Consider the following 20,030-nt stretch of genomic DNA (forward strand, 5'->3'; position numbering starts at 1 on the left):
GTCAACGGACCGTTGGAAACTTTTTGGCACAACCTCGTAAAAGGAGGAAGCGCTGCGCTGCTGTGTCCCTCCGTATTTATTCCGTGTGTTGATCAGACGCGATTTAGCTACCTGCCAGAAACGGGTCCGACAACTCTTTCGCGAGTCTGTGCGTAATTTGTCTCGTGCAGAACCGGCGGGACGTGCTTCGCGACCAACGGCATAAACAAAGTCTGGCTCTCTTTCTTCGCGTGTCTCTATCGCCGGCTGCGCTAAATTCGGCGCCTGTTGCTCGTCGAAACGAATTTGCGTGGGCGACCATTGATACTTTTTGCTTAACGCGCGTAAACAAACCCGGCTCGGTCGGCGTTAGTGAAAGAACGGCAACTAGCGTCTCGCTAAAAATAAACTTTATTCGTAGCTTTCGGTACGTGTGTAGAATCACCGGGAATAGGCGTTATAACCTAAATTGTACCGGGACAATCGACTTTGAAAATACGTGGAGTTGCGCAGGCAACCATTCCTTGTTTCGAAATAGATTTTCTCGGAATCGAGGCTCGGTGGAAAAGGAACCTGTCGATTTATTGTTCCAGGAATATCTATTTTCAGTAATTATTTACCGTGTTAAAAAGTTTGCTGATTGCAATGACCTTGAAGTATGTTTGAAAACAAAAAGTAATTGTTGCTCGCTTTTGCTTTTCAGGGTATAATTATGAGAAATCTCTGTTACGTTACGAGGCCTAGTCTGAACTCAAGACAATGACGATGGGTAAATAATTTTACTTTCAAAGTAACTTACAATTATACGCATCGAAAGATAGGAGAGTATTAATTATTTTTTACTTTGGAATAGTCGGTGACGTTACCATAAGGTCATTGACACGATAGATAATCACCTATATTTTATACTTGACGGTTCGAAACGAATTTTATCGACGTAATTATAAAACCGGCACTTGGTATATCGAGTAGCGGGTGCAATGTAAAATGAGAGCCTTGAAAAGCTAAGTTATACGATATGCTCCATACATACATAATGATTCATAGACGATTGGACTCTGACGTAACTTCATGACTATACTACGGGACTGCTACTACAGAAAAACGTGCCAAACAGTTTCATTCTGTTTAGGGAGAGACTTCCCGTGGAACCAAATACGGTCGTGCGATCGTCACTTGCCATTCTTGCGGTTCCCGTATCATTGTCATTCAAACGCGCGGTTGCGTTTACATCTAACGAAAAATGAATAAATAAGTCGAGAAGGTTCATTTATGACAATGACCTCCTGATTCGTTTATCGCCAACGAATTTTCCAAGTTCGTTCACTTCTCGACCGAGATGCGTACTACATATTATTATCGAAGAACGAATGTTAAACGAAATCCAATAAAAGAAGAAGAAGAAGACATTAAAATGTAACTGTTATTCTGTACGTCGCATCAGATATACGTAAAAAACATTTATCATGAATGTGGGGCAGAAAGCATTCCATAAGGCTTAGCTGTTATCATCGCTGAACGACGATAATGTTCGTCGACGATTTCTACGTTCTTTGTAAATCACCGAAGAACACAATGCTATTCATTAGTACCATTCAGAATGCACTCTATTCATTTGCATTTGTATTACGCAACTTTTCTGTAGGGCGTCAAACAAAATTACTGAAAATGGAAAACGAAATTTTAAGGAAAATCGGCAGGGGTCAATTGCAATCATTTTTGGTGAATACTCTTTCTTTCTTGCTTTCGAAACAACTGAAATCCGATTTGTGTCAACCTGCATACGATTTTCAGTCTCAACTGCCCAGGCATTTTTATTTTCCAACCCATGTATACCTATTACACATAAACCAAGTAAAGAATAGACCTATCGTTAGTGGGATGAACGCTATCGCTGTACCACGAGTGTCTTATAACATGAGATCATGCAATAAAAAGATCATGCATCAAATTGTAAGGGAATCCTCGTAAGAAAGCTTTAATCTTCGTAATAGTTTCAATGGGTCGATGATCAATGACCAGCTTATGGTCACTGGTGGTCAACAGCGAGGTTGACATCAAGGTCAGCGGTCCAGTGAAGATCCAGAAATGGTCAAGAGATGGGACCAATCGAAATAATGTTCTCTTGACCAAGCGGTTCTTAACTCTTCACGTTGACAGTGTCTCCCCACTCTTCGACTTCCCCACTCGATGAGTACCGCTGGAGAAATTCTTCAGTACCCCTGGAGCATCCAGGGGAACCGGGTCTCGCGGGCCAAAGTCAGGCCATTCGTGCTCCGCTGACCACTGGGGGGACCAGGAGTGACCAGGAGTGACCAGGACTGACCAGGACTGACCACTACTGACCAGAACTGACCACTACTGACCAGTGCTGACCAGTGCAGATCCGACTACTGACCACTACTGACCACTACTGACCAGTGCCGGACCGTGATGACCAACGGTAAGAACTGTTCAAAAATTCTCTCCCCTCTTCTATTCTGTCGTTTCATACCAATTTCTGGTATCAATTACTTGCCTAACTGATGTTGCTATAATTTGAATATTTTCTTATTTTACAGCTGGCCCAGTGGTAACTCTCCTATGTGGTAACTATCCTATCCTACTGACAACAAGTAGTAAGTCTACTCCACCTATTTATATCTCATTATTTTCATTTGTTTATTTATCTATCTGATTTTATTTGGTTATTATGAATGTTCCTTTATCTATCTGATTTTATTTGGTTATTATGAATGTTCCTTTATCTATCTGATTTTATTTGGTTATTATGAATGTTCCTTTTCTCTGTCTCTACTTTTACATATACTATGTTTGTTCCTATCAATTGCATGAATTTCTATTTTTACATTCTTGCTCGAATTCTCGTAATGATCTGCGGAGGAACTTTGTTTGATTCTTCCATTTCGTTTGATTGTTTGGGGTTAATTCAACTTGGTGTCTCAATCCAAGTTTCTTTCATTATTATATTTATTACTTCGATTTTTCCATTTCGTTTGATTGTTTGGGGTTGATTCAATCTGGTGTCTCGATCCAAGTCTCTTTCATTATTACGAATGTTCGTTTTGATATCTATAACATTGTGTCGATGCATATACCATATTTGTTTCGATGACACTGATTATTATAAGATTTTTATTTTTATGTTTCGGCTTAAATTCTTGTAATATTTTGTTTAATTTCCTTCCATATTTCACTAATATAAATATTAGTTTTAATTTCAGATTAAATTTAGATTAATCGCAAGGACATCGAGGGAGTACGTCACAACCGCCGAGGGACTTCTAATACCAAGTTGATTAGTTTTAAGCTTCGTCGCGAATCTTAAAATTAACGTCGAAGATTTCCTTATTATATGTATCTCTGCGTTGTACCAAGCAATTATTCAATAAGTAGCTTCTCGTTTTCTCGTTCCCTCGTTCCTAGCTTCGGTCACCGCTGTTTCATCGATTGAAACATGTGATCGGCCGTGTATCGGGTCCGAAAGATCTAATCGCCTTCCCTTGGTAAGCTTGATCGAGGGAAAACGGTTCTTCGCTGGAAGGTGTGGAGTTTCCGTATTCTGCGGAAACGCATACCTTCCAGCGGAAGTCGACCCCGTTTCAGGTACTCTCTCTTTTGTCAGACAACCTAAGTCGGGTCCTTCGGGCTCCCGGCGGGTTGCGTTGGAGAAATGGAGACCTCGACTCGGGGTTGCAGTTATCTGTTTTCTTGTTGAGATCGAGTTAGCAAGGGCAGTAGGTTCGATCCTCGGATCCGCTGCACGGTACAGCATCGCGTCGCGTCGCGTCGCGTATCCCACGATTTAGCTTCATCCCTCTGTTTAACCACATAATTGCTTGGTACAACTAAATCAAGGAACTTTGTTTCCTTCTATCGTCCGAATTTTAGCTTCAACTTGACTAGACTTGAGCTTCGACGTTAATTTTAAGTCCGTATTCTATGCGTCTCCCAATGTTGCCAAGTAATTATTTAACAAGTAGCTTCTCTCGCCTCGTTCTCTCGTTTCTTGCTTCGGTCACTTGTGATCGGCCGTCCAGTTTGTCCGAAAGATCTAGTCGCCTGCCAATGATAGATCGATTTCTAGAAATAGAAATCAATCTACCAAGGGTAGTGTTGATTCGATCCGAAGATCTGCTGCACGGTTCAGCATCGCGTCGCGTCGCGTATCCCACAATTTAGCTTCACTCCTTTTTTAATAAAATAATTACTTGGTACAACTGAACTAGAAGATCGAAGGAACATTGCTTCCTTCTATCTCTCTAGTTTAGTAATCTAGCTTCTAAGAATGTAAAGGGAGATCGATGGAACTTTGATTCCATCTATCTCCCTACGGGTCTCCACTCGCAGCAACCTCCACGTGGTGAGACCTGGGTAATATTATTTAGCGTTTAATTAATAATCGTATCACTCTTAGCTGGGTAATGCAATTATTGATTAACAACTAAATAATATTAGCAAATTGGCTGCGATCCGCTTTGCGTAGGTCATCATAAGCTGGCCTTTGGTGGCTCCTGCTGACTACTGCTGACCTTCGTTGATAATTACTGACATGATATATATGTATTAAAACTTTGTATAATGTAAATCTATGGCAATAAATGATATAATTTAAAGAATTCTATCTGTTCTCATCATTTTTACCTTTCTTTAATAACTTTACATCGTAAGTGATATTCGATGCTTCAAAACAGTAATTGTAGCCTTTGTGGATAAATAAATAATAATATAGAATGTTTCCTGCCTTGAAAGTATATTTGGTCACACCTTTGGTCTTCAATCATTGCTCTGTACATTATTTAATGTCATTAATAAATTATAAACGATTATTGGAAGCGATTCTTCAATATTGCGCTAAAAAGTACCAAAGTATAGTTAGAGGAGGTATCCGGGGTATACCTATACGGTCCCCTCTCGCCCCCCACGATTTGGTGACGACGTATAGTATCGCCATCTAAGAACGGGATTCGTACTATCCGGAGTACAGATCCCCTCTCGCCCCCCACGATTTGCTGACGACGTATAGTATCGCCATCTAAGAACGGGTTTCGAACTAAGCACGGAGTACAGATCCCCTCTCGCCCCCCATGATTTGGTGCAAACGTATAGTATCGCCATCTAAGAACAGGTTTCGAACTAAAAACGGAGTACAGCTACCCCCACTCCTCCTACTCCTGATACACACTACTTACCTTGATTATTCATTAATAACTCATTTCCTGGGATTAAACTATGAACTTTTAGAATCGAATAATATAGTATAGACCTTTGGCAAGATTCAAGGATAGTTTTTAGAACCATTCCGCCAGTAATTAAGACGTTATTAATGAATAAAGGAAGTCGTACCATTCACGTCTGTACTATTGTCTGCTTAAATCGATGAATTATCAACTTTTCAACAATAACACGCATATTTTGGCTATTAGAGAACCAAGTAGACATCCCTGGGAACATTCAAGGACCAATTTTACAACGCTCATTCGTCTAATTAATTAGTTATTAGCGATAGATCCCTAAGATGTCGCGTTGAAACAGTGTACAGACTTTCGATATTGGTTAATAACTATTTAATAAGACAAGGGATGGCTAAAACAAGTATCCCTGAATCTTGTCAAGGGTCTATACTATATTATTCAATTCTAAAAGTTCACATTTTAATCCCAGGAAATGAGTTATTAATGAATAATCAAGGTAAGTAGTGTGTATCAGGAGTAGGAGGAGTGGGGGTAGCTGTACTCCGTTTTTAGTTCGAAACCTGTTCTTAGATGGCGATACTATACGTTTGCACCAAATCATGGGGGGCGAGAGGGGATCTGTACTCCGTGCTTAGTTCGAAACCCGTTCTTAGATGGCGATACTATACGTTGTCAGCAAATCGTGGGGGGCAAGAGGGGACCTGTACTCCAGATAGTACGAATCCCGTTCTTAGATGGCGATACTATACTTTGCCACTTTTTACCTTAAATATAGATATAACTATCGCTTCCAGTAATCGTTTATAATTAATTAATTGGCAAAATATATAAAGTTTGATAAAATATTACTTAGAGTCGAATAATATTTGGACCAGTTATAAAATATTTTAGAATTTATAAAAATTAGGAAATTATTGGGAAAGGTTGGAGGGGAACGTAAATAAAAAGCATGGAAAATATGTATTATAATTTTGATTCTTTATTGATATACACATAAGGAATGTTTTACACATTTCTGACTCTATTAAATAAAAACGTGTCTCAGAATTTTAATATCACGTTTTATAAATAAGTGTAATCGATAAGTAATATGTTTTCATGGTCCTTTTATGATTGAAAATATTTGTTTTTACGGCTCAAAGAGATTTTTTAATTTCTTGTAATTTCTTTGAAACATTTCCAAAATGGTGGCGGCCTTGCGAAGAGGTGGCATGTATCTTATAGCTAAGGGAATAATGGGGAGAGGAAAAGAAAGGTAAAAATGATGAGAACACATAGAATTCTTTGAAATTATATCATATATTTTCGTATCACTCGTAACATTACTAACAGATTTCGAAATGAATTTCAATCCCTTGCTCGTAGAGTACTCTCGTTGCTTGCTTCGATCACCATTGTTTCGTCGAACGAAACATGTGATCAGCCGTCCAGTTTGCCCGAAAGATCTAGTCGTCTGCCCATGATAGATCGATTTTTAGAAATAGCAATCAATCTACCAAGGGTAGTGTGGATTCGATCCTCGGATCTGCTGCATGGTTCAGCATCGCGTCGCGTCGCATCTCCCTCGATTTACCTTGATCCCCTTTTAAACGAAATAATTACTTGGTACAACTAAACTAGAAGATCGAAGGAACATTGCTTCCTTCTATCTCTCTAGTTTAGTAATCTAGTTTCTAGGTCTGTAAAAGGGAGATCGATGGAACTTTGATTCCATCTATCTCCCTTCGGGTCTCCACTCGCAGCAACCTCCTCGTGGTGAGACCTGGGTAATATTATTTACCGTTTAATTAATAATCGTATCGCTCTTAGCTGGGTAATGCAATTATTAATTAAAAACTAAATAATATTAGCAAATGGCTGCGATCCGCTTTGCATAGGACATCATAAATATAGAGCTTCTTCGCTAGGTTAGTTTTGATTCATCAAAGATCGTAGAGTATTGTCAGAGACGAGGTATACAAGTAGATCTTTCACCCAATGTATTTTTTCGGCCAATTTTTATGGGGTCTCGAAATCCCATTACCATTTTCGTGTCACTCGCATTACCAACAGATTTAGAAATGAATTTTAATCTCTTCCATAGTCAGCTCACATATATTTACGCAAGCACTACAGCTGTTTGCTTATCGATACTAATTCAGCGAATAGTTTTCTCAACTGACCGCCATCCGTGAAAAGAGGACGCTAAAATGGTGCATCTCGGAATTTTCAGATTAGTATGGCAGTCAGATTGGGCCAGGAAAGTAACATAAGGTGAAAGGTCTACTCGTATACCTTGTCTGTGCTAATACTTAATGGGGCCGCGTTTGACATCGATTACTTGTAGCAACTGACGTTCCATAAAATGTACAAGTGTTTCTGTAAGATATATAGAATCAAGATATGGGCTTTTGTATTAAAAAATAACAGTTGTAGAACCGATGCAATATTAACAATTCCAAGATTAAAAAGTGCTGCCTCTTCGGTTCTCGCAAACTGATTGATTGGACGTATGGTAAAGTTAATAAAGCAGAGCGGCCGTTGGGATCGTTAAAACAGAGCGAGAGATGAAGTTACCGGCGGTATGGTGGCGCGACCAGTCAGGGTTAGTTCGTTTGAAAAGCGAAGCTGCTGTGGAGCATCAGTCGGGTGGCAACTGTCGTGCATGTGCGTTGTCCCTCGTGCCTCTGAGTCGCGTCTTAAATCGCACACAGTACGTTTATTGCATGTACATCCCGGTACATGAACAAACGGCAGACAGTTCGCGAACATGTGATTTTGACGGCGAGTACAGTTTGTTGACGCTCGTAACCGCGTGCGTGAAAGGTGAAGGTTTCCCTGGCCGGATATATCGTTACCCTACAGCAGCCTCGTTCGAGGGGGTGGAGAATAATGTTCTGAGCCGTGAGCCACGCACATCATGGTTGCTAAGCACTTCACACAGGGTAAGTTTCTAACCGTTCTCGAAGCTGACGCTTAACTTTCCACGTATATACCAGGTTGTCCGAGCTTTCCCGTACACAACGAATCTTCGTAATACGCGTAGAATTATTATTGCGTACACCAACGAGAAAAAAAGGCAGTAAGAAACGTGCACGTAACGACTACGGTTGCACCCGGCGTTGTACGACGGGTGGTGCAACTCGACGTAATAATAATAATAATTGGAATAACAGTAGAACTAGCAGGGGTGAGAGTTGAGTCGCCCTATGATTATTATCCTTGCGGTTTACGATGTATTTGGTTCGTGTATCAGCGTACGAAATAATCATATTCGTTCGCTGCTACTGATCGATATTTTCGACGAAATACCATAAAAAAATTCAATCGATTTATATAGGTAAATACCAGTAATTTCTCCAACGAATAAAAGCTACGATACAAAATTCGGCTATTGCGAAGTACACAACGACTATGCGCAAGACCGAAAGACAATTTATATTTTGATCACGTTTTTTAAGTAAACCTCGTCAGTCAGGGTGGAGTAGCATTGACCGATTGTTCCAGGGGATAAGCCAGAGCTTGCGTGAGGCCGATGTCAAGTTCGTGGTGGCTTTTAAACCACTCGTTCGATGTCTCCCATCGATCGACAGTAGGTGTAATCTTGCTCTCGCGTGCCCTTTCGAGCACGCGTGTTTTTCTACACGAAGTCATGGGGACGAAGAAAAAAAAAAATGGGTTGAATTCTTGGACGTGTTGCGCGACGTAGCTTGCCATAGTTCTTTTTCTACCCGGTCGTAAACGTCCACTCTCAGGACTACTTGAACGAAGTACACTTCGCATTGAACTTCGTATTTAACGTTGAATATACTTCACCATAAATGCATCGTCTATTCAGTTAGCTTCAGAAGGGATAGCACATCAATGTGTAATATTACAGAACAGTTTTTTTTTTTCTTGAAAAGATGTTTGTACGAAAAATTAAGCTAAACGTTAATTTCCCAATTTTCGTATCGTGTCAACCGATTTGTCCGTGTTCCATAGCCCCTTTAATTTGCATTCGCGACATCTGGTGGCTCCTGAGCACGCGATAATCTTCGACGTAATTACGGGCCACCGTTAATGCTAGTTAGCCATGCACAGTAGGTGTAAATGTCATTAGTAATATTTTGAAGCTCGATTAACGAGAGGCGTTCTGCGATACACGATCATTCTTCCGTTCTGAATCCAGCAACCCTTCCTTCCTCTATATATGTATATCCGCAGTGCAGTGATACGTCCAGGGATTTCCATCTTCCATATCGTTTCTTTTCAATTCTTTTATCGTGCTGGTCGATAAAGACCGAATGTTCATGTGCATATACTACCGGTCGTAAGTATCAGGGCAATGTTACCGCTATTCTAACTTCGTGAAAAGAAGTCGTACAATAATTTTCCTGGGATCATTTTAAAGATTAAAGTGTTCGTCCATTTTCTTAATATACGCTGTAGACAAAGAGACTGCAGGTCTCGACGGCGTGTTTGTTTTTGTAAATACTTTGAACGCGTAAAACGTTCCACATACACAAAAAAACCCCTTTTTTTTGTGACACGCGATCCAGTTCTCTGTCCTGCAGGCAATACAATCTGGCCGCTGGTATATACACAATCAGCATTCATAAGCAGTCTGATGTGTACATTGTATGTATGTGTACACTAACGCAGTCATGTTATCACGTCTCGAATGATAAAACCACTTACGGTACAAACGCACGCTCTCGGTATACATACATATACAATTTCCGATCGGGGGTACAATGCGTCCAGTGACTCGAGTACAAGTGAAATTAACACCATGTTAGTACATATGTTCTATACGTTTAGAAAATTGTATATTTTCGTTGTCAATAATTTTATTAATTTAACTTTATTCTCTCGTTTAAAGAATTTCATACATAGATATTTTTCACTTGCGACGAAAAGGTTACGAAGAGTGATGTAAAAAATCGTTTTACTTTTTTCGTAATGCGCCCTTGATCGAATTGAAATCAGATAAGGATATAATTCCTCGCGTCATCGTAATACTGGACACATTTCCGGGAATTCAACCTGACGCGTGCCTCGAGGCGATACCATACCACGCGATCGATCAAATATAAAGATGCTTTTCGCTAGATGAATGCGATATCGTCTGACGTATTTCTCGATCGTTTCTAATATCGACTCGTATATAAAACGTAGATATCGAGTGTCTCGAAATTTGTTTCGCGTTGTTTTTTACGTTGACCTAAATCGTCCCTCCGAAGAAACATTTCTTCAGCAGACGCACGAATATCGTGGACGTCTCGAGCCCGTGAGTCACTACAGAATCCTGGTAGGCAGGTTTCCCCGGAATTTCGTGACCGTCGAATGATTCACCGGATATAGACGTCAAAAACCGTATTTTACCGGAGAACGTAAAAATGTTACGTAACTAGGGATATCGTAATGGCTTTCTTTTAATAGTAGTGTGTGGAATATAAGCTAGTGTGAAATCTGTATTACCAGCCTCATTTTTCTCCAACTTTATAATTATTGATATTGATATCTTAAAAATATTAGACATATTTCCTGACCCAATAAATTTAGTTCTTCGTCTATTAAGTTACGCATCTTATCTTCCGCAATGTAACAAAAGGACGAAAGGCATGAACTTGCGGGATGACCTAATACATTCCTTTCGTGTCTCTTTCGAGACGCGATGCACTGCCCTCTCGAAGGACATTGTTGAAACACGACCTATCTGTCAATATACTTTCGAACGTTTCAACTGACGTTGAGATTCTTCGTTTTCACGAACGCCTACACGAATATATTCTTGTCGGAATATGTAATGGAAAATCGTGTTAATCATTATCGAAAGTAAACAGTAGGTTACATATTTATTACATAAAAATATGTACAAACAGATATTTCGTAATTCGCCAAATTGTACGGTTCGTTTCACACAGTATTCCCGCGGTCGTGCCTCAACTGCAACTCACTAAATAGTTTAATAAACGTCTATTGGTTAGGATAGATCAGTGCTGTCAGTAGACATACGCAGTGTACAGCGAATTGTTACAATACTATACGACGACATTAAATATTTCTTCATTATTCAGGTTCTTCGTAACAGTTTTTAACTTTAATACAGGGTGTTCGGCCACCCCTGGGAAAAATTTTAATGGGAGACTCTAGAGGCCAAAATAAAACGAAAATCAAGAATATTATTTCCTTGGCTGAGACTTCGTTAAAAAGTTATTAAAAAATTAAATTAACAAATTTCAAATCATTCTGGAAAAATTATTTTCGGTTGCGGGGGTCAATTTCAGTCATTTTTGGTCATTAGACATACCCCCGAAATCCTTCGCATTTTCGAGAAAAAAATTCAGAAAGGTGTCTAAATTTTTCGACGAAAAAAAAAAATTCAAATCGTTCTGGAAAAATTATTTTCGGTTGCGGGGGTCAATTTCAGTCATTTTTGGTCATTAGACATACCCCCGAAATCCTACGCATTTTCGAGAAAAAAATTCGAGAAGGTGTGGACCTGACAATGGTCTTAACTTTCATACCGCTTTCATACCGCAGGTCTAGAAAAGTTCGGTTGCGTATCGTTTCTAGCGGTTATACGCGTACGTTTTTCGGGCAGGTTAATGCGTCGGTGTTCTGCGTATGATAATGCACCGAGTTAATTATTTCCTCCCGTTGTTACCGTGTCATCGACCTCCCTGAGAACTCTTTGGGGCTGCCACTGTCGTTGGTTAGCGGATCGTTGCACGAAAGCCGCGACCTCGATCGGCGGCGTAAATTCTCTTTCGAAGGTGGCGCAACGCGAAAAGAAAAGCCGGTAAAGAAGAATAAGAAAAAGACAGAAGGGGTAGAGAATTGAGCAAGTTGCGCCTAGTGAACGTAAATACGTGGCGGAGGAAGTAGCAATTACCGAACGAGTTCGACAGTTTCTGTAATTGAATATGAAAGGGTAGACTTGTTTCGCGAGAGCTCGTTAAAACTACTTTTATACCTTTGGTAATAACATTGTACGGGCCTCTCTGACGAGAACACTTTTGTTCGTCGAGATATTATTACCGTTCCCTTTCGTGTTTTTACGTACACATTGTAAACAGGCTCGCAAAATGGCCGCGAATACGATTTCGTCGAAAGAGTTTCTATTGTTCGCTCGTTGTATTTTTAACAACTAACCTTTCTTTTACGCAGTAGGCCTGGCACATTTTATTTAAATGATCAGATCATTTACAAATAAAATAATAGTGTGGCGTTCGTGTTTCGTTTGTTACCCCAAATACATTTACGTTCGTTAATAATTATACGAGGTTATGTCTCTGCGTATACACGTTCATATAGAAATTTTTTTCTTCTCATTTCGGTTCGTTGAATATATTGACGCGAACGACTAACAATATTGCGTGAAATTAATGGTCGCGTGGTAGTGAATTCTTGTTTGAATGCATTCTTGTTTCAATGCTCTGGTCAGGACCTTCGTCGACTCGGGAAACGGATGGAGATTCGAGGCCGGAGATAAGGAAACGCGAATTCTAAAGAACGACAGAGAAAATAGGAAGCTCGAGGAGGACAGATGGCACGTTTCATGGAAGAGGCGAGACACAAACATCGCGTTACTCGAGCTATGGAAATTTAATACAAGTCGCCCGTAATGATTCTAGAGTTCGCACGAGGGTCGTGTCGCGCGCTCGTTTCTTGTGATCGCGGCTTAATCTCGGAAACCGAGTGAATGTAGCGGATTACGGGAACGTGTTCGCGAGAAAACGATATTTTCAAACTCGAAACACGTACTCTCGTAACCTGTGCAGATTTGCACCACGCTTCCCCGTTTAATTCTCTCCTGGCTGCGACAGAATGTCTTACACGCGTGAAATCTTTCGGTCGTTTTTCAATCTTGATCCCAATTGTTACGCTAGTCGCAGATGGTAATAAAGTGCCGAAAAAAAAATTTTATTCAATCTCCTTATCGCGTCAGCTTCAATCATTGCGATGAACCACGTGCTCGTGGAACGCAGGTGCAGCATCAGCACCTGCGAGCACACTGCACCTGCACGTCAGCTGCCATGGTTCCTATTTCTCCAAGGTCGTGTGTCACGTGACTCCGTGCAGCCCCGCCTCGTTAACTATCGCGAAATTTAATATCTGGATCACATTCTAAGATCTTACAATAATTCCTGCGCGATATAACTTTATTTATGCGATACAGTAGTGCCCACATAAGTGACCAGAGTTATCCCCATCGATTCTTACAAGTCAAGAAGCGGCTTCGACATCGAGCGTGTCGAGTGTAACTTGATACATTGTATACAGGGTGTTCGGCCACCACCGGGGAAATATTTTAATGGGAGATTCTAGAGGCTAAAATAAGACGAAAATCAAGAATATCAATTTCTTGACTGAGGCTTCGTTAAACAGTTATTAAAAAATTTCAAATCATTCTGGAAAAATTATATTCAGTTATAGGGGTCAATTACAATCATTTTTGGTCATTAGACATACCCTCGAAATTGGAATAGGTACTGACATTTTTAAACGAAATTAAGAAATTTCATAAAATATACATCGTACAATGTTGTACGTTAAAAATACAATATAGACAGTCTCATTTGTTTTTATAACTGTATATGTACGCAGTAATTTTGTCGCGGAATAAGAAAAGAGTCACCCGTAACCGTAATAAATAGAGACGCCGGTTGACGGTAAGAATGCAATTCCGGTGGTATGCATCGCGTTCGTCGAAAGTGGTGGGAATACATCAGGTTGTAAGTTTAAATTCGACGCGCGACCCCACCTTCTCTGATGTTTGGCTTTTTTCGCCTTTCTTCTCCCCTTGGCGTAAAAAACCGCAACGGGACGAAAAAGAAAAAGTCGCGAACGTCGGCGATACAAAGGCGTGTGCTTAATGAACTGGCAGAAAAAGGCAAACCGCAAGAAGCGTTATATCAGAGCGCACGGCGTGTTTGGGGTAGGTGCGACCCGTATGTACAAGTCCCACACTTTGTTCACGCAAAATCGCGCCTATCGTACGGATATTAAAACTTTGCGTCACCGATTTCCATTAAATCTCCCATATCCGTGGTAAATCTTTACGCGATTTACCCTCGCTGTAAATTTTTAATTTAGGTTGTAGTAAGTTGCTTCGAAGTACAGTTGTGTATTCGTTGACTTCCGTTATTACAACATTTTCTTACTGCATAATACTAGAATGCCGTATTATTTTAACGATTTAATATTCGTATCATCTGCTACTCTTTTATCGTAACATTGCTCTTGTGGTCTTCGCGACGATCGATAGTTGATTAAGGTGGACAATTTTTTGCCACGTTCGGATAGCTTGTGTCGTTCGAAGGAAAAGAAGGGAGAGGCTCGAATCATCGTCCCTGATGCAATATTTTAGCGCCACGTCCCCTCCCTCGACTTCCTATTAACGCCTCGATTGTGTTCGAAATTGACCACTCGAAGTGACAAGGAATCGCCACGTACAGTATTGTCTGCGCGAACAACAGGTGGCCAGAGAATTTACCAGGTTTCCATATCGCATTCCTGCCAACCGAACGCGATCAATCCTCCGACTATAGACTAAGAATTTTTGGCGGGCTTGCTTTTCTATAGGTAGAAAAGAGAATAAAAGCGTTACCAGTTTCCACTTGCTTAAAGTGGAAAAATAGGTTAAGTAATCTTTATTCTGAATTTTTCATAAGATTAACCATTCGTGTGCACTCTGTTTCAGGCTCGAGCCCCGAGTTCGGTGTCCCGGACATGACGGTGATCAGCGACATCGACGAGACTGGAATCAATCGGAATCTCCAAGTCCGATACGGCAGGGACCAGATATACGTATCCTTTGATTATACAAAATATATAAAAAATTAAAGTACCTCGTATAAGTAATCGGTAAGTGTCTTGAAAAATTTACATTGTATCGACGTTGTTTAATAAGATCGCTCGGAAACGGAAGCTCGTTAGACGACGAATATAGAACAGATACGTTTCTGTTTTATAGAGTGAGTCCAAGGTTCGCTTTGACTTCCGTCTAAGAACTTCGCGAGAGATTTCATTTGTTTTGTTTAACGAATTTTCGTGAACCCGTCCGCTAAACAAAACAGTCATCGAGTCGAGTAGGATCTCAAAGTTGTTAGCGTGTAACTTGTGGACTAACGAGCACGCTCGAGTATATGTGAACCGTCTTGTTCTGCGAGAGTAAGAGTTTCGCAAAAAGTGGCGAACGGACTTCCGTCCGTTTCGTCATTCGTCGTTATTATGCCTCGGAGTTGAGAGTTCGTTCTTGGGAATTACTTGCTCGAGCTTACACTCCTCGATTTTAGACTTACAACGAAGCACGAGAAAGATTCAAGCTTGTATCGTATTTGAGGTTAGGAATATTGACCCTATTGTCTTGAATCCTTCGAAATCTTTTATTCGAATAAAATATGCCAAGAAATCTCTGTAAATTTGGCCCAGCTCTGATTAGAATACAGCGGGGGCTTAGAAATCATTTTCGACACCTCTCTGCGCCATCCGGTTGCTTAAAACCTGGCGAAGAAGAGAGTTGAATGCACATCGCCTAACTACGTTCGAAAAGAGAGCGAAACAGAGGAGAGAATTAAAAGTAGAGAATCCGAGTGTAATGGAGTGGGAAAGAGGAAGTAGGTGGAAGCAGTTGAGCAAGATAGGACGAGACCAACAGAAAGAGAAAAAGGGCAGAAAGGGGTGAAAAGGAACTATACGTATGAATTTTGTAGGGGTGGGGCGTTGCTCCCGGGTTGGTTCGTTCGTTGCCATGACGACAACCCCAGTCAGCTGGTGAACCACCCCAGGGCCAGACCCATTCATCTACACAGGTTTGCCGACCCAACGACCGACACCGACGACCCACTGTCGTTTCTTGTCGAGCTTTAATCCCCCTGGCCCCCTTGCGGCGCGTCCGATTCACAGATACGCAGATAGCGCCTCCAAGACGGTCGAATGATCATCCACGAGTATACTATGTAATAATCCGAGGAGATATCGGTCCGCCTCGGGGCTCAAATATCGGCTAAACTCGCGTCAATGACTTCGTGCCGCTTCTTTTGTCGAAATTGTGCCCCTTAATTGGATTGGTTTCTTAATTAAATTATCCGAGAATAGACCGGAAAATAGTCGCCGGTCAATTCATAGTTCATACTCGGACGGCAAAGAGAATTATCGAGAAACGTCTCCTCTAAGAATTTTCTCGTCAGCTAGACGAGGTTATGTTCGAAATAATGTCTGAAAGAACTGTGTTCAAGTTACGAATAAATCTGTAGAAATGTTAGTACCAACGATAGGGTATTCTTAACCTATTACGTACCAAGGTTTTTTTCGTTTTTATTTTTAAGGTTAGGTTCGTACATTTTTTCGTAACCTTTTTAGACGTGGAGCATCGCATAGAAGTAGATCAGTGGAATCGGTTCTACTAGCCTAGTTTTCCATTAAGAATTACCAAAGTATAAAAAAGGTAGCTATAACTTGAGAACAAGGTCATATAGAGCAGACGTGTATGTGAACTTGTTTAATTGGTTTGTGCCCTCGATCCACCGCTGAACTAGGTCTCGCATATTGGGATACACCTTTATTCAGAAGTACTAAATTATGTAAAATAGTCGGCTAGTGACCGTTTAATAAGTGCATAAATATTCCGTTCGAAAGTGCCTCGCGACGTCGAACAGACGGAAAGTAAATTGCTCGGTCGCTCAGTTTGTCGGAATTTCATCGCGATTCGGAACTGGACGGGGAAACACGTGCGATTAATTCTCGAGTAGGAATAAGTTCATCCTCGAACATCGTGGATGACGCTCGCTAATGAGTTAAGCCAGCCTCCGCCTATAATCGAGAATGAAGTTTTTTGCCTCTCATCTGTTCGGTCTCTTGGTCCAAACACCGGAATTCAAACGCGTGATGCGTTTGCCTTGGCGATTTAGGTCGTCGTCGGTGCGCTCGTTAGTGGACACTTCCTCGTGCGCCACGATCTCCGTCGTTGCGTGTGGGACGACGCATAAAGTCGCCCACAAGGAACATCGTGGCAAATGGACCACGTTCCAACATCCCGTCGCCACGATCGCCACGATCGCCACGTTTACTGTAACAATTTCATCATCTTCTTGATTCGATTCTACGTTTTGAATAAATAATTGCGAACATTCCCTAGACAAATTATTAAGAATCTGTTCGTAAGATTGTGAGGTTAGATATTCGATTTCCATAGCGGCGAACGTGTTAATTAAATCTATTATTCGGTCGATATGGTAGAGTAAACAGTGTCTATGGTTGAGCACGTACAGTCGATATGAAATTGACGCGATTGAACATGGCAGCGTGACGAAGCTTCTACGTTCAAATTTAAATGTAATTGGAATGTTTGAACTCTACCGGAAACATTATCACCGATCGATTACAGTAAACGCATGAAATCGCGTATTCAGTCGTCCCTAAAGCAGAATAAAACGTATTCTACGGTCGATTTACAAATTTCAAACGATATTGGACGCATTAACCTCTGTTTCGTGCAGTGAGTATCAGGTCTTTTCAAATATGTAGGTTAACTTCTTCGTTGCACGAACGTGGCAGTGATACGTGTAAACATTTATTTGGTTACGCCACTGAATCTGAACGCGCAAATACCGTCGGGAATTTTACTTTCCCGGTTTCGACAGAAATAACAGTGCCCCAACAGTATTAACGGCGGAATCGTGTGTTAACAATCGGGCCAATAAAACTGCACGCTGCACCCCGCCTAAAGGGGCTTGGGTCGATAGATCGTTGGTTGATTAAATAGCTGCACAGTGAGGAGTCGTTCGCCTTTGCGAACGCTTCCGATCGTGAGATAGCTGCTTCCCCGAGTTGGAAGCATCGACGACCGTGAACAAAGTATATATCCGTCGGGTAAATTAATATTCCCCGTTGTCTTTAACCGGTGAACATTTTATTCGTACTAATGTAGATTGGCCTGCGCTGGTAATGGACGAGATTGGAGGTTATGGGGCGAAATAATATCGATTTTTCGCGTCGCGGTTGAGCGAGCACGGAGCATCGGCACGTGTTGCTATCGCTCGAAGCACGGAAACATGGTTTCTTGCTCGATGACGTAATCCGAGAGATCTTGCGTTTACGTAAAAAACGTTTCTGCTCGCCCTCCGAGGGGCACTGTCGCCGAACCTTTTTTTTTTTTTATTCCCCCTGGTTCGCTGAGATTCTTAACGACTTTCACGCGTGATCCTGGGTATACCCGTTTAAATATTTCTGGCTCGAACGTGTGATTCTTGTTCGTTGAAAACGACCCGATTACGTTTTAATTCTATACACGCGTACACAACCTAACAGTTGACATTTATCGCGTACTTGGAAAGAAAAAGGAATATGGTCGTATTTGATTGTTTGGTATTCATTCGAGTTTCTTTTGATAAAAAAAACGAGACGAGGCTTTTTGTCCAAGCCAATATATTTAAATTTCTGGTCCAAGTCGGCTGGAGTCGCGCGGCAATGGACGCTTTGTTCTCGTCGCGACTGGCTGCGAACGTGAGGGAATTTTGAAGTATATGTATAGTCTGCGATATAGGACTCATAAAAGAAAGGGGAAATTATTATTCAAGCATGCTGGCTACCGTGTGTTTGATAACAAATTAAAAAATGGATAACAAAAGAAACGCATGCCATGTGCTACGGTGGGGATGATCAGAGATTGGTAAAACTGGAATAATACCAACGTATAGTATTAGTATTTAGGGAAAAAGGAAGAAATAGCGAATCGTATTGAGCGATGTCTGTTACCAGCTGAGGGTTAAAGAACGATTGGATACAGCTGTGACACGTTCGACAGAAAATGTTACATCTTCGTTAATATTTCGAATTTCATCATTTTAATGAGATTTTCTTGAAAGGTTTTAGAAAAATGCAATCGGAAAGCGAGCTTTCCTCCCTTAAACGTTAAGAAGACATACTTTCGCGGGTGCAACAAAGCATCAGTGTCGGCTTGTCGTCGTCGGGTGTCTTATTTGTATGCTATAGGCGTTTCCACCGTGTCGATAGGCATCGATGGAAGTCTTAGAACACCACGGATGGGCATCCTCTTTACTCGTCTCGGAACTTTCAATTTTCCTAACAAAATTAACCGCGACACAAAACCGTTGGGTGGCGAAACTGCGCCAATTTCCATTAATTAGTCTCGTCCGTCGTACCTGAACGAGATTCGATCGCTCGGCACGAACGTTTCCGTAATGTAGACGAAGAGATTCGTTTAAATGGAATTTATTATATTGAATCGATCGTTAGTCGATCGAGGGCCCCAATAAGCGGAGATAATTGAGACGATGAAAATAATTCGCTTGCCAGGAGAGTGCTGTTCGAGCCTCGCTTCCAACTTTTCAACGTGATTTTATACCGCTTGTTTCATGTAAATTATCTGGCGTTCTTTGTACGAGAGAGCTCGCAATATATCCCATAATTAATCATTTTTTTATTCTCGAACCGATAAAGGTTACCATTTTGAGAATTTCTTTTAAAGATGTTTAGCTTAGTCCGAATTTTATTCAGTGCGAAGGAAAGTAAGAGTAAGCAACTTTGAGTCTTTTCAGCGTGTACGTTTAGCCGCCCACCCATTATCCAACGGTATATGTATACTCGAGCTACTCAACGCTCTTTTTGCGAAGGCTCGGTTCTCTTTCGGGATATCGGATTAACCCTGTCCCCAGCGACATCGACGAAACCGGAAGCTCTGGATCCCCCTCGCACCCTGCAACCCTGGTTACCCGATCGAACGTCTTCTTTCTCGCCTTTTACACTACCAGCAACGTTATCTCGTTTACCCGTCTACTTTCATCGATGCGTATTCGTTTGGAAAGAATATACACGCACACATCGATTACTATCCGTAGAGCGGAAGTTGTTGTTTATTTTCACTTC

General features: G+C 41.1%; 1 protein-coding gene across 3 annotated transcripts in view; it reads left to right on the top strand.

Annotated features, from left to right (window-relative positions):
• The first annotated feature begins 7,812 nt into the window (after positions 1 to 7,812).
• Positions 7,813 to 20,030, top strand: part of Myo81f (unconventional myosin 81F) — a 38,396-nt gene continuing 26,178 nt past the window's right edge. For all 3 annotated transcript variants that reach the window (XM_076781271.1, XM_076781272.1, XM_076781273.1), the window contains exons 1-2: positions 7,813 to 8,098; positions 14,845 to 14,951. In XM_076781271.1, the coding sequence (XP_076637386.1) occupies positions 8,074 to 8,098; positions 14,845 to 14,951 (132 nt within the window). In that variant the 5' untranslated portion in view covers positions 7,813 to 8,073. The remainder of the gene's footprint in view (positions 8,099 to 14,844; positions 14,952 to 20,030) is intronic.

This window comes from Colletes latitarsis, chromosome 14 (assembly GCF_051014445.1).
Source record: "Colletes latitarsis isolate SP2378_abdomen chromosome 14, iyColLati1, whole genome shotgun sequence".
NCBI lineage: Eukaryota > Metazoa > Arthropoda > Insecta > Hymenoptera > Colletidae > Colletes > Colletes latitarsis.